Here is a 15,622-nt window from a genome sequence, read left to right on the forward strand (position 1 = left end):
CACGGTTAGCGCTATGCTTTACAGAGCACCAGCTGTAAGATCAGGGTTCAACTGCCATCGCTGTCTGCAAGGAGTTTGTACATTTTCCCCATGATTGTGTGGGTTTCCTCCTGGTACTCTGGTTTCCTCCCATATTCCCACATTACTGAGTTGTGGGCATGTTATTTTCGGTGCTGGAGAAGTGGCAACACATGCGGATTGCCAGGAACAATCTTTACTAATTTGATTTGATGCAATCAACATATTTCATCACGTGCTTCGATGTACATGTGACAAATAAAGCTAATATTTAAAATCATGTTTAGAAAGAATGCAATTTGGAGTGGACTCAAAAATTGTGGATAATGCAGCTGATGATAAAATGTCATTGTGTGTAAATTCAGCTTGCAGGCTCAGTCTCTGAGGGTGTATGCCCACTAATAATTGTGCCCTGCATAGGTAATTTACTGATCCTGTGATTTTTGGAAGGTTTATATTGTGACAGATGTTACTGAACTGTGCAGCGGTTCCACTACAATACACAGCAGCCCCTTACTTAAGTAACCAGAGACCTTTGAATGCCTCCCTTTCCATGGAGAAGTCCAACCTTTCACCACTTGCCTGTGCAGTGCATGCAATAAGATTTATGTGCTCTTGCCTGCTCCCTACTTAACTGAAATTCTGAAAAGTTTTGATTCTAAGGAATGAGCGAGACCAGTTTCACAAATATTAGCCTGTAGATCTGGAAGAGTTCCCAGGCTAACATGAAATTTTGAGTTGGTGATTTAGCATTAGCTGATCTGACTTTCTGCACTTAAGAAGCTTATGGAATCATGTGAATTTCTGGATATCAGGACCAAGCAATATTTTATAAACAAAGAAACCCCCACTCCCTAAAAAAGCAGCACAGAATAAGAAAGTAATTGTTTGGGAAAAACTTCCACCCATATTACTCATTGATAATGTAAGGGCTCCTGATAGATAGATAGATAGACAGGTTCTTTATTGATCCCGAAGGAAATTACAGTGTCACAGTAATAGTAAAAGTGCACAGGTTTACAAATATACGTATATTGGAAGAAAAGTAAAAAAGAATAAAACATAAGTTCCCTCAAACAGTTTAACAAAAAGGGGTCATCACTTCCGCAGCTATAGGTTGACTCGTTGTAGAGCCTAATGACCAAGGATAAAAGTAACCTCATATCGCGCACTTTGGAGCAGCACAGTTGTCTTAGTCTGTTACTAAAATTACTCCGCTGTTCAGCTCAGGTGGCATGCAGAGTGTGAGAAACACTGTCCAGAATTGACAGGATTTTCCGTAGGGTTCTTTGTTCTACCACAGCCTCCAGTGTGTCCATTTTGACTCCCAGAACAGAGCCAGTCTTTCTAATCAGTTTCTTGAGCCTGCTGGCATCACCCATGTTGATGCCATTGCCCCAGCGCACCACCGCATAGAAGATTGTACTAGTGACAACAGACTGATAGAGCATATGAAGGAGAGGTCTGTCTACTCCTTGGACCTCAGTCTCCTCAGGAAGTAGAGGCGACTCTGGCTCTTCTTGTACACAGACTCTGTGTAGGTGCTCCACTCAAGTCTGTCATCCAGGTGCACCTCCAGGTACTTGTGGGTCCACATCACATCCACGTCCTAGTTACAGGGAGCAGTGCAGGCTTAGTCTTCCTATAGTCCATCACCTTCTCCTTTCTCTTACTCAAGTTGAGCTGCAGATGATTCAGCTTGCACCATTTGACAAAGTCCTCCACCAGGACCCTGTTCATCCTCCCATCCTCCCTTTATACAACCAACTACTGCTGAGTCATCAGAGAATTTCTGCCGATGACATGATTCAGCGTTGTATCTAAAGTCTGACGTAAACAGGGTAAACAGGAAGTCCCCTGTAGGGACCAGTGCTGCTTACAGCCATGTCTGGCACACAACTCTGAAGACACATGAACTGAGGTCTGTTAGTCAGGTAGTCCATCATCCAGGCTGCAGTGGAAGTGTCAAGCTGCATTGGGCAGAGCTTCTCCCTCAGCAGTGAGGGCTGCATGGTATTGAAAGCACTTGAGAAATCAAACAACATGATCCTCACAGTGCTGCCCTGCTTATCCAAATGGGAGTAGGTTCTGTTCAACAGGCGGATGACAGCATCGTCAACTCCAGTGTGCTCCTGGTAGGGAAACTGCAGGGGATCGAGGGCTGATCTCACCAGTGGTCGGAAATGAGACAGGACCTGCCTTTCTAGGACCTGCTTCATGATGTGTGAGATCATTCAAGACTTTCAGTCAGCCCTTCTTGGATACAGGGACCACACATGGTGTTTTTCACACAGTCGGGACCTTTTCCAGACTGAGACTCAGATTGAAAATGCACTGGAGAACGCCACACAACAGATCAGCACACTCCTTCAGGACCTTGGGGTTCACACCATCTGGTCCCAATATTTTGCCATATCTGATTTTTCCCAGAACTCCTCTCACCTGATCAGTAGTGAAGATGAATCCATGATGACTGGTAAGTTGGTGGAAGGTGGGTCTGGGGTAGGTGAAGGTTGGGACAATAGTAGTTGGTATGTGGAGGTGTGGATGGTAGGCACAGGGCAAGGACGGGATGTAGACAGTGATAGCCTGTGTTGTTCATCCACTTGTTGAACTGAGGGGGGAGGAGGGAGTAGGGGAGGCATTGGTGCTGAGGGAGAACTAGGTGCCTCGGCACTTGGACTGGTGTGAACAGGAGTGCAACTGTCAAACCTGTTGAAGAATTAGTATAACTCATTAACCCATTCCCGGCTGAATTCCAAGGCTCTCAAGCTAGGCTGATTGAAGCCAGTGATGTTCTTCATGTCTCTCCACACCTCCTGTGTACTACTCTGCCCAAACTTGTTCTCCAGCTCTCTCCTGTATTCCTCTAAACCCACCCTGATCTTCTCATTTAACTCCCTCTGCACGTTTCAATTCCTCCCTGTCTCCTGATCTAAAAGCTTTCTTTGTGTGGTTGAGAAGAGCCTTTAGATCACTGCTGACCCATGGTTTGTTGTTGGGGAATCAGAAAACAGATCTTGATGGTATTACAGCATCCACACAAAAGGTGATGTAGCCAGTGATGCAATCAGTAAGTCCATTAATGTCCTCCCCAATGGTTCACAAAGCACGTTCCAGTCTGTAACCTCAAAGCGGCACTTCAAGGCCTCGATGGCCTCTGGAGACCATTTCTTTACTGTCATGGTTGTAGCTAGCTGTTGCTGTACTTTGGGTTTATACACGGGCATGATGAGAACCAGGTTGTGATCTGATCTTCCAAGTTGGGGGAGAGCTGTGGAACTGCATGCGTCTTCAACATTTACAAACAAGAGACCCAGCGTTTTATTGTCTTGACAAACTAATCGAAGATAGGTAGGGCTCTCGAGAAAGAGGTATGGTTGAAGGCTCCCGATACTGGGTGTTGAGCCTGGAGTCTCGCGACGGTGGTGCGTATGGCGTCACATGCAGTATCGGGACTGCATCGGGAAGGGGAATGAGCAATAAGGCATGACTGAACTTGTGCGGTAGATACAATTGATGCAAGCTCACAGCAAGCAGTTGGTTAATGAGCCAGAGAGGTGCCACGAGCATCACAGCTACCTCATTGTTCCAATGGCTTGCTTCTGATCCTGGCCTCAGCCATTGTCTGTGTGCAGATTAAGCATTCTCCATGAGGCCAACCTCAGGTGTGCTTGCTCCCTCCCGTATCCCACGAGCGCGCTGGTTAGTACGTTCATTGATGACTGTGAATGAGATGGCTGAAGAGAGAATTAGGGAGGTAGTGTAATTGGGCAATTGAGAGAGAATAGGTTACAAAAAAAGAGGGAAAAAAAGAATTCTGCTGATATCTGGCATTGACTTGTTAGGGCGAATGTCTTTGTGCTATATTTTGCAAAGTATAGAAAATGTGGAATATGGAATTAAGGAAACACCGACATAGCAAACACAAAGGGATAAAGCCGTATCACCTGTATGATACAGAATCTGTTTCTACAGTAAGTTGTGGCAGAACCACTACCTGCTGTACTGGAACAGACCTGGGCAGTTAATAGATGATGACTGATGCGCGGGCGAGGGCTGCTTCAGATATGCCACCCACCCACCCTCCACATCAGCAGTTTGACATCAGTCCCCCTCACCAGAAATAGTGAGATAATAAAAGTTGTAAAGTGGGCAAGGGCTGCCTCAGCGCCAGGGCCAAATGGAGTTCCATACAAACTCTACAAAAATGCACTGAGTCCTAAACTACTTATGGAAACAGACGGAGGTGGTCTAGAAGAATAAACTTATTCCTAGAGCTTGGTGGCGGGAAGGAGGAATTCTAATTCCTAAAGAAAAAGGGTTCCTCAGAAGTTGGACAGTTTTGGCAAATAAATCTATTAACTGTTGAAGGGAAAATATTTTTCAGTGTTATAGCACAAAGGTTGTCTATTTACCTGGGAAAAAAACAACTTCATCGACACTCGTGTGTAGAAGGTGGGGATGCCGGGTTTCACTGGCCACTTGGAACACACAAGCTTAAATTGGCATCAAATACAAACTGATAAAAGGGAAAGCATACACCTCCATGTCTTGTTCTTGGACCTAGCCAATGCCTTTGGGTCGGTCTCACATAACCTCCTATGGTCTTCATCTAAATTCTTCTGTGTACCAGAATGTGTTACAACCCTGGTCAAAGCCGACTTTCGAGATCTCCAGTTCTCATTGATAACTGCCGAGTACAACACAGCCTAGCAACCTGTGGAGATAGGCATATTGGCAGGTTGTATTATCTCTTTGCTGGCCTTTACCATGGCAATGGAAGTAATTATTAGAGCTTCTAAATGGGTAGTAGTAGGAGAAAGACTGAAGTCAGTACTTCGCTTACCACCAATCCGGGCATTTATGGATGATTTAACCATCCTGACAATGACCATCCCACGTACCAAATGGTTGCTTGAGAAGCTCCATTCAAACATCAAATGGGCCTGAATGATGATTAAAACAACGAAGTCTAGGAGCATTTCTATCGCCAAGGGAAGGCTGCTCAACTATAAGTTCCATGTGGATGGGAAAGTAATTCCTACTGCGTCAGAAATGCCTGTTAAGAAGCTTGGGAGTGCCTTCAGTTTGGATGGCTCCCTAAGGTGTTGTGGCCACTGACTCTGTATGAAGTACCCATCACTCATGTTGAAAAGCTGGAGAGGACAGTTAGTTCCTTCAGTAAGAAATGGATGGATCTACCAAGATCACTAAGTAACATCTACTTGTATGGCAAAGGAGCTCTGGAGTTACCTGTTACGGAGCTGACTGAAGAGTTCAAGTGTGCCACCGTGAGGTTTGAGATGACTCTCTGGGAATCCCATGACAGACTTGTCCAGGAAACTGCACCCAGGACCTTAGGGAGAAAGTGGTGTCCAGCAGAGTCAATCAAACAGGCGAGAGCAGCACTCAGGTTTGCAGACATGATGGGCCAGGTGCAATCTGGAAGAGGGAGGCCTTGGCACGGGCTCAAATAGACCCATTTGGCAAAAGGTGACAACAGAAAAGCAAAGACGAGCTATGGTAGTGGAGGAAATACAGCAACAGGAGGAGCAGATGAGGTATGCAAGAGCAGTATCTCAGGCAAAACAGGGACAGTGGGCAAGGTGGAAAAACATTCGGAAAAGAAAATTCAGCAGGAAACACTTAAGGTAAAAGGACGGCAAGGAAGATTAGCTTCCTTATAGATGCTCTTTATGATGTTCACCCAACTCCCAAAAATCTGAACCAGTGTCTCAGTGAAGACCCAGCTTGTCCATTCTGTGGGAGAACAGCAAACCTCAAGCACATCCTCTCATCTTGCAAAGTAAGCCTTACTCAAGGAAGATACACATGGAGGCACAAGCAGATCCTCAGTTGTTTGGCAAAGGCTGAATAGCAATTCTAAGCCCCATATGACTGGAAGAACCACCATCCCCTTTGCCCGGAAAGGACAGACAGTGCCACCCTCAGTGAGGTGGTTGGGGTCAATCATACTGGAGCCAGCTCGTAACTGGAAAATGGCTGTCGACCTTGACAAAACACTAATATTTCCTCTGGAGGTAGCCACTATCACCTTCAGACCAGACTAGGTCTTGTGGTCCAGCAGTCTGAGGCTGTGGTAATCTCAGAGCTCTCCATGCCCTGGGATATGCAATCTGTGAGGTGTATGAGGGGAAACATGTAAGACACGCTGCTCTGTCCACAGATACTAAGCAGTGTGGATGGAAGGTGCAGATTGTTCCAGCAGAGGTTGGCTGCAGAGAATTTGTGGCTACTTCCATGGTCAGATTGCTGAAGGGATCAGGAGTCCGAGGCCAGGGCCAGAGGCAAGCTATAAAAGAGCTCTGGGAGGCAGCCACTGGTTATGGATGAAGAGGAGTGATGGCAGCTGGGCCCTAACATGACCATGGGTGGCCAGATGTGAAGTGGGTGCACCTGGGATGCTGGGTTGCACTGTTGAGCCCTCTGGAGATGCAGTGGGCTTAAACTGATGAAACATCTAAGAAGAGGGGAGCCCACCTGATGACCCCTGGGAAGCATCTACCACCCACCAAGTCCCACCTCAAGATTTCTATGCTATGAGATGAATTAGGATTTGCTTATCAAAGGGATTGAAATGTCTCGTCCAATGAGCTCAAACTGAGCTGTGCTGCTCTGAGAATTTATCTCTGCCTGTACTGGTTCATGCCAAAATCTAAAGGATAGATGTAAGGTATAGAATAACCGCTCTTGGGCACCTCACCACTTCCATACAGTCACTGCTTTGAAGAGGGATTTAGAAAGGCAGTTAGATAGACAAAGCAAGAAGGATACTACCTAATGCAAGCAAATGGGACTAGTATAGAAATGTAAAAAGGTTCACACAGGCGTGATGGGCCGAAGGGCCCTCTTTCCTTGCTGTAGGACTCTAAGACCACTGCCAGTGGATAAATGAAATCATGCCTGCATTCACACTTGCAATAGAAAGAGAAGAAGAACAAATAAATGAAGAAGTTAAAAGCAGTTGATATTGTATTCTGTGAGCTAGTTCAAGACAGAGTTTGGGGCTTCCTGAGTCTGAGTTTTAACAGGCACAACTTTCTCGATTTAGCACTACAGATACATTGCTGTTCATTCTTCGCACACATGGTTGCACGTTCATACACCTGTGTAATCACATCGTCAAGTTCACCGATGACATGACAGCTCATCAGCAGCAACATTGAGATGGCCTGCAGAGAGGAGGTGGAAGAGCTCGAGGCCTGGTGCTCAGCTTCTTACTCAATGTCACTAACAAGACAAAGGAGATGGTTATTCACTTCAGAACAACTCACACTAGTCATCCCTCTCTTCATATCAGTGTCACAGCAGTGGAAACTGTGAGCAGTTTCAAACTCCTGGGGGTGCACACCTTGCACAACCTCTCATGGTCCCAGAGCACATTCTACAAAGTCAGGAAAGCTCACCAATGCCTCTACTTTCTGAGGAAGCTGAAGAGAGCTGGACTATCTCCATCTATACTCACAGCATTCTAACATAATGCTTCACTGCATGGTACAGAAACCGCACTGCAGCAGGTAGAAGGCTCTACAATGGGCCTATAAGGGTTTTCATCAAAACTGTCCAGCACATCATCGGCACTAGACTATCCATCATCAAGGATATATGTACAGAAAGGTGCTGGAAAAGGATTCCTCATGGACTGTCTGTCCTTCTCCCATCAGGGAGAAGGATACATAGCATTCACAGGAGGACCACCAGATTTAGAAACAGTTACTTTCCCCAAGCAGTAAGACTGTTGAACACATCCACCCACTGACCCACCCTACCATCACTACATTATCATTTCCGGTCCATCACCTTATGTACAGACATTCCTGTGCCTTGTATCACTTTATGGACAGGCAATCAATCCAAGTACATAAGCTATCTCATGTATTTATATTTATTGTGTTTTATTATTATTACATTCTTTAGCTTATTGTGTTTCTTAAGCTGCATTTGATCCAGGGTAACAATTATTGTGTTCTTCTTTACACTTGTTCTGAAAATGACATTAAACAATCTTGAATCTTGAACCTTGTCTGCAAAGCACGATCCTCCACTGGTTCAGTGAGAGAAGAGGCAAGCAGGTGAAAAATGCAACAGAAACCTGAACTACATAGTTAGCAGAATATTTGCAGGCAATAAATTACAGGCCACAACTTGATAGAATGAGATAGCATTATGCTATCATTCTTGTCTGTCAGCAAAATCGGTTGGGCAACATTTGCCAGGCTAATAACAGACAGAGACAACGTGCAGGAATTTTGCAACCAATCACATCATGTCAACCATATAAATTTGATTGCAAATTTGCCTAGAATCAGTGAAACTGAAGGAGCAGCGGAAAGGAGGATAACTTCATTGATAGGAGCATGGCAGCATGTGAGTCGCTATAACACTTTTTGTTTAAGGGGTGAGCAGCTGCAGAGGTGGCTGGGTAGCACCGAAGTGGAAAGATTTGATTAAAATAAGTTCAACGTTCAAATTAAATTTATTATCAAAGTACATACAAGACTGTGTAAATGTCTTGGGCACATATGCATAGCTAGGGTGTCTTGGACCTTTGCACAGTACTGTATTTGGTCAATATGGAGCAGAGAGGGAGTTTGTAAATCTGACAGGAGCAAAAGATGTTGGAAATGGTAGGGATGGAGTGCCGTAGGAAGGGTGCGGGACAGGTGGCAGGAGAGTTCCAGGGGTGAGTGTAACATGGGTGTAGACATATCTGGTCCTGAGACACCAGGCAAGATCTTTCGATTCCAAATAATTGGTTGATTGATCATTAGAAATTGCCTCTCTGGTGCTTTCTGCTCCCTCCCCTCTCCCTTCCCATTTTCTCAACCATGATTCCCCCTCTCCCTATCCCCTTCCCATTCTCAGTCCATAATAGAGACCCATATCAGAATCAGGTTTAACACCACTCACCTATATCATAAATTTTTCTTTTTGTGGCAGCAGTACAGAGCAAATACTACCCTAGCTAAATACAGGTGCCTAAGACCTCTGCACAGTATTGAATTCACCATATACTACCCTGAGATTTGCTTTCTTGCGAGCATTCACAGTAATTGCATGAAACACAATGGAATTAATAAAAGACTGCCTCCAACAGGACAAACAACTAATGTGCTGAAGACAACAACCTGTGCAAATGCAAAGAGAAAAATATCATAATTGTAAATAACTATGCAATAAATATTGAGAACATGAGATGAAGAGTCCTTGAAAGTGATTCGATAGGTTGTGAGAACGGTTCAGCGATAGGGCGAGTGCAGTTGAGTGAAGCTATCCCCTTTGGTTCAAGAGCCTAATGGTTGAGGGGTATGAGTCCTGAGGCTCCTGTACCTCCTTCTTGATGGCAGTAGTGCAAAGAGAGCATGACCTGGGTGGTGGGGGCCCTGATGATGGTTGCTGCTTTCCTGCAACAGCGCTCCACATAAATGTGTTCCGTGGACGGGAGGGCTTTGCCCGCAATGGACTGGGTCATGTCCACTGCCTTTTTATATGTTTTGTAATTATTTTTTATAATGTAGTTAACAACTTCATGCGAGTTTTAGAGAGATTGCTATGTTTAAAGCCATATTTTTTAAAGAATAAATTTGTAAATGTGCCTGTATTCAAAACATGTAAGAAGAGCAGACTTTTATTTTCAACTTTTCTTTTGACTTACTGTGTTGGAAGTTGTATCTGGAAAATACAGACATGTTATTGCAGACCCAACTGCCTCATGTAAAAAGAGCACATTCAGCTCTTTCTCCTGGACCTATTTTTAAAGATATTCATAATTCCATCCCACCAGCACTTCCTTCATAACATATTAGCCTTTATTTTCCATATGAATTCGATTTTCAGTCACTACTTCTGAAAGGCAGCTCGAGCAAATGGGTTGTCTCTGAAACATTCAGATAGTAAATTCATGCCTTCTTACAGTCATCACCGATTAGTGCAATTTCCATGTAGCCCGTCTTATTTTGAATGAAGTCCTCCATTATTTCTGGTACATCCTAATCTAATGATTATCTGTGCAAAGCCCTTCAATGAAATAGATGCTGCATCAGCATCAGGTACAAACAAGGTAATTTTCCTGTTCGCTTTTATGCACAATAGGAGGAGAAACAGTCCATGGACGTTATCAAAAGAAATGTGTTATCAAGTAATATCAAATGATCATAATGTGATATAAAGAGTCCAGGAGTGGCATGTTCCTGTTATGATGAAGGGTAAACTTGGCAAATTAAAGGAACCTTGGCTGACAATAGATATTGAGGTTCTGCTCAGGGAAGTTTAGGAGGTCATTTTTGAGTGAGTTTCTTGAAGACGATAAAAAGATAAAGAATATTCTTCAGAGGCAAATTAAAATGGCAAAGAGGTGGTACGAATAGATCTGACAGGTAAGTTCAAGAAAATCCCAAAGAAATTCTATAGCTATATTAAGAGTAAAGAGGTGGCTACTGAAAGAGTAAGTCTACTTCGAGATCAGCGGTCCTGAGCCGGAGGAAGTGGGTGGGAGTTTTAATAAATATTCCCCCTCAGGGTTTAGCAAGGAGAAAACCATGACTGCTCAAAAACTACCGGAAACAATTGGAGATGTTTTGCAGAACTTTCACATTACTAGGGAGAAGCTATTTGCAAGTTTACAATGTGTTATGTTCGATAAATTCCTAGGACCTTACCAAGTGCAACATTGGACTTTGTATCAGGTTAGAGAAGTTCAGGAGGCCTTTATAGAAATACCTGCTTCACTGTTAGCTAGTGGTGACTGAAAGGCAGCTAATATTGTTCTGTTGTTTAACCAGGGAGCAGAAGGCTGGTCAGCATGATATCAGTAGTGGGGAAGTTACTGGAGGAAATTCTGCGGAACAGGATGAAAAGTCATGCTTAATTAAGATTTTAGAATTTTTTGAGGAGGTAACTAAAATGGTAAATAAGGGTAGAACAGTGAATGCTGTTCATTTGGACTTCATCTTGGCTTTTGACCAGGTCCCACATGGTAGGCTGGTCTAGAAAATTAGGTCCTTTGGAATCCAGGGAGCGCTAGTTACGTGGATTCAAAATTTTCTCAGAGGTAGGAGGAAGAGGGTGGTGGTTGAAGGTTGTTTCTTGGAATGAAGGCAAGCTGATGACTAATGGTGTACGGTACTGCAGGGGTCAGTGTCAGAACCTTGTTACTTGTTTTTTTTTGTAAATGACCTGGAGGTGAATGCACAATGCCTGATCAGTAAATTTGTAGGTGACACGAAATTACGGGGAGTTGCTGATAATGAAGAAGGATACCATAGATCAGAGGGATTTAAATTAGTTAGGGAGGTGGGCCAAGGTATGGCAAAAGGATTTTAACAGAGGTAAGTGTGAGGTGATGCATTTTAGAAAGTCAAAGCAGCGTAGTATTTATGTTATGAACTTTAGCACACTAGGATATGTAATGGAACAGCAGAACCCTGGAGAACAAACACATATAGTTGATTGAAATCAGTGTCACAGATAGAGAGTGTGGTGAAAAAGGTGTTTAGCACATTGAAGTCATAGCACTGCGCACTGGAATTTGGATTTTATGTGGCCATCGTCTAAGTTGTTGAAAAGGCTGTACTGTGTACAGCTTTGATCACCATGTCAGGAAACATGAGGTTAAACTGGAAGAGTAAGGTAAGGTTTATGAGCTTGTTACAAGGACTAGGCCTGAGTTGAAGGGAGAGGTTGGCAAGGCTAGGTCTTTATTCCTTGGAGCGCAGGAGGGATGAGGGTGATGTTAGAGAGATTTATAAAATCATGAGGGGCCTAAACATGGTGGATGGCAATAGTCTTTTCCCCAGGGAGGGCATAGATTTAGGTTGAGGGGAGAAAGACTTAAAAGGGATCTGAGGGGCAACTTTTTCACACAAGGGTACTGAGTATGTGGGATGAGCAGTCAGTGGAAGTGGTTGAGGCAGATTCAATAGTATCACTTAAGAAATACTTGGACAGGTACATGGAAGGCTGGGGCTGAGAGGTATGGGGGCTGGACACAGTAATTTGGGACTAGCACGGTGGTCAGCATGGACCTGTGGGACTAAAATACGTGCGTCCATTGTGTATTTCTCTCTGGATCCATGACTGGCATTCACTCAAAATTCCTCCTCCTTTTTGAAGGAAGTGTGAAGGGGTACAACTGACTAATGTCAAACGATGTCAGTTCAACAACTATCTCTTTATAATTCTGTTGATTTTAGACTGAGGCAGCCAATCTAAGGTGCAGTTGCTCACACTCCTGTATGAAATTCATCATCAAAGTCCGGCTGACTGGTATTTGGCCTCATATTTTGTCTCCCATTTTTGGGCAGAGAACGCATTAAAGCTGTTGCACATTTCACATTCATTATGCTCTAAGTAAGAGCAACTGCAGTCCATCTCCGCACGCCACTACCATTACCATTAAACTTAATGCAAAGTTTGCAGATTTGCTTTATTGGTTTGCGATCTGCCATCATATCAAGTTGTTCACCACTGCTGCTTTTCATGAGGAAAGCATCTTCATGAAAATTTCCTGAATCTACAGAGGCCTAACCAGAAGGAAAGTGACTTTTGTGTGATTTTCCAAGGTTCTAGAAGGTGCTAACAGCATCTATTTCATGATTCAGACATCAGAGGCTCAAAAACTGCTGTAAGAGATTGCATTCTTTTAACTGCACATCAAAGCTGACTGCAAATGTCCATCTTGAATAATGCCTTGATGGACAGGAGCATGCAGACACATGCATGAGAGCTCCGTCTATGAACTGCATTCAAATTTGCCAGGACTCAATCTACGGGAAAGGACACCTAAAAAGATACTTGTGATATATTTCAATGCCCTATGATCAGGCACATTTCGTGATGTTGTCACCTGTGTCAAAGCTCTTCACCCTCCTTTCCACAAAACTTCTTAATGTTACAGAATATTGTGACGCTCTGGGGAGGGGTGTGGTCGACAGCCCACCCCTGCATTTCTAATTACCAATATTGTTTATTGTTCTTGTGTTAAAATGCTTTTGTGGGATTATGGTGGAAAGTTCCAGTTCATTTATTGTTACACTTTAGCTTGGGTTATACGGTTATTCGCCTGTGTATTTGTGTATTTGTGGGTCACCCTGTCATCTCCCCCGTCTGCGTGATACTGGGTGGGTTCTCTCTCTGAGTCGTAGTGCCCGGGCTGTTTTGTGTTTATCACAATAAAATAGTTGTTGAGTTTAACGAGCTTCCTCGTCTGTCATTATGGACCAAATGCTCACCACAATATGTTAAGCCACTGAATCTAGTTAGAAATTAAGGGGCAGCACTTTCATTATAAGCCACATCAAGTGTGTATCATCAGCCTTTAATATTGTATCGAAATACTGGTGAGATAAATGATGTTTTTGTAAGGCTACAGTAACATTAGGCAATGATGTGGTGCCAGTGGGGTGAAAGTGGGTTTTGTACCAGGCCATAGCAATTTATAAAATACTTTGTACATACTAGAGACAGAGTTTAGCATATACATGTTTGCTGATCATACAGAACGAGACTGAACTTATGTTTGAGGAGGACACTAAAGGGATATAGACGGTTCAGGTGTTTGGCAGAAGGTGGCAGAGTAAGAATAACAGCTGATTAATTTTCTGAAGTTCACGATGTAATGGGTAATACTCTTGCTTGCTTTGGGAAAAATGTGATTCTAGCGTGGAATTTTTTTTGTTAACATAATACACATGAATCACAACTGATTCATTCATTAAAGTGAATATGTTTAATTGTCATATCCAATAGAGTGAATGAGCTTCTGTAAACTTACACTGGGAGCATTATCAAGTTACTACCTGAGTGTACACATCTGTTTGTTTCAACCATTCCTGCAGAAGAATCCTCCCTTATTGTAGAATAAACTGAAAAGGAAATGGGTTGATTCGATCTGTCAGCACACCCACATTCAAAAAGATGGCAATAGAAGAACTTCCTGTAGATGCAGTAGTCTCGGGATTAATAATTCTATCATTACGTCACCCAAAAGTACCACTCCTTTCAATACAAAAAAATCTAAGATATTGCACAATTAGAGGTGTGAAGAACCTTCCATACATCAAATAAGACAACTACACCACATAATCACTCTCAGAGATGTTCGTAACTGCTTCTTTCTTACTTCCACCATTCTACGAGGAAGCACTTCCGTTGAGCACTAACATTGTGTGATGACAACAAATCTTTAGTCCATAACTAGTGAATCCCCAAATATTTAACATCAAATTGTACAGTATTTTCTCCTCGAAAGGTAAAATGGAATATGTTGTAGTTCACTCTAATTTTATCTGTTTAATTTCCTTCTGGTGTGGATTCTGTTACAGTTGCTGATTTTCACTGTGAGAAGAACAACCGGCAGCACAGGACCGATGAGATCACCACCGAGCGACTGATCATCAGGAGAGGACAAACCTTCCAAATCTCTGTGCATGCGAACAAGGATGAAAGTATCATAGACCACAACAATGTTTTGTTCACTGCTGAGACAGGTAGTTAGTCATCAATAAAATAGGGAGGGTTGCAATTTAAGATAAAAGCAATGTGTGAATTTTAATAAGGTATTTCTGTAACAAAAGTAGCACACAGCAAATTCAACTGAAAAAGAAGTGCATGTTTTAGTTTCTTGTTATAAGTTGTAGTAAGAATTCATTTAGGGGCTAAACACTCTTCAGAAAGGAAGCAGAAACCACATATTCACATAAATCTGAAATACTTTATCTAAAATAGCCTGCGATATCAGCCCTCACTCCTTGAATGAGACTAAACTATGGGAAATGTTGCTGTTACATCATTCTATGTTTGTTCAGTAAGGATGTTAGAAGATAAAACATACAACAGAGTACAGCACAGTACAAGCCTTTCAGCCCACAATTTTATGCTAACACTAACCTACTCTAAGATCAATCTAATCCTTCCCAGATAACCCTCCATTCTTATGTCATCCATATGCTTATCTAAGATTCTCTTAAATGTCCCTAATGTATCTGCCTCCATTACCACCCTGACAGTGTGTTACATGCACCTGTCTCTGACCGCACCCCCCCCCATATATTCGTCACAACACCTTAAAGTTATGACCCTTTGAATTAACCAGCTCCGCTCTGGGAAGCAGCTATCCAAAGTTCAAAGTTCATCATACATTTATTATTGAAGTATGTCTACGTTTTACAACCTTGAGATTCATTTCCTTGCACTCAGCCACAAAAAAAGAAATCCAATATAACTCATAAAAAAGACCATCAAGACCATCAATGTGCAGAGAAAATAAAACAAATCATGCAAACAATAGAAGTTAGCAAATCACATTCACAACTGAAGTTCACAAAAATGAGACCACAGACATGAAGCCAGGCATCACTGCAGCTGATTCAGGAGCAGGCCACAGCCTTAGTTCAGCCTCTGGGAGCAGCCAGCTGAATTGACCCATCTCTCCCTTCTGGCCCCAACATCCTGACCTCTTCGATCTGGTCTGGCGTTTAAATTGTCTGGGTCGTTCCTTGCTCTTAGACATGGGCCCTGACACTTCGATATGTTCTCAGACCAGTGCCTCGCTGCTTTGATCTATGTCTCTTATCATATTGTC

General features: G+C 43.1%; 1 protein-coding gene across 1 annotated transcript in view; it reads left to right on the forward strand.

The window, feature by feature from the left end:
* Positions 1-2,238: 2,238 nt before the first annotated feature.
* LOC134357876 (protein-glutamine gamma-glutamyltransferase 2-like) overlaps positions 2,239-15,622 on the forward strand; it is a gene marked incomplete at its 3' end in the record, with an annotated part of 67,479 nt that continues 54,095 nt past the window's right edge. The window contains 4 exon segments of the mRNA XM_063069617.1: positions 2,239-2,494; positions 5,155-5,317; positions 10,824-11,017; positions 14,364-14,528. Of these exon segments, the coding sequence (XP_062925687.1) occupies positions 2,239-2,494; positions 5,155-5,317; positions 10,824-11,017; positions 14,364-14,528 (778 nt within the window).

Source organism: Mobula hypostoma, chromosome 2 (assembly GCF_963921235.1).
Source record: "Mobula hypostoma chromosome 2, sMobHyp1.1, whole genome shotgun sequence".
NCBI lineage: Eukaryota > Metazoa > Chordata > Chondrichthyes > Myliobatiformes > Myliobatidae > Mobula > Mobula hypostoma.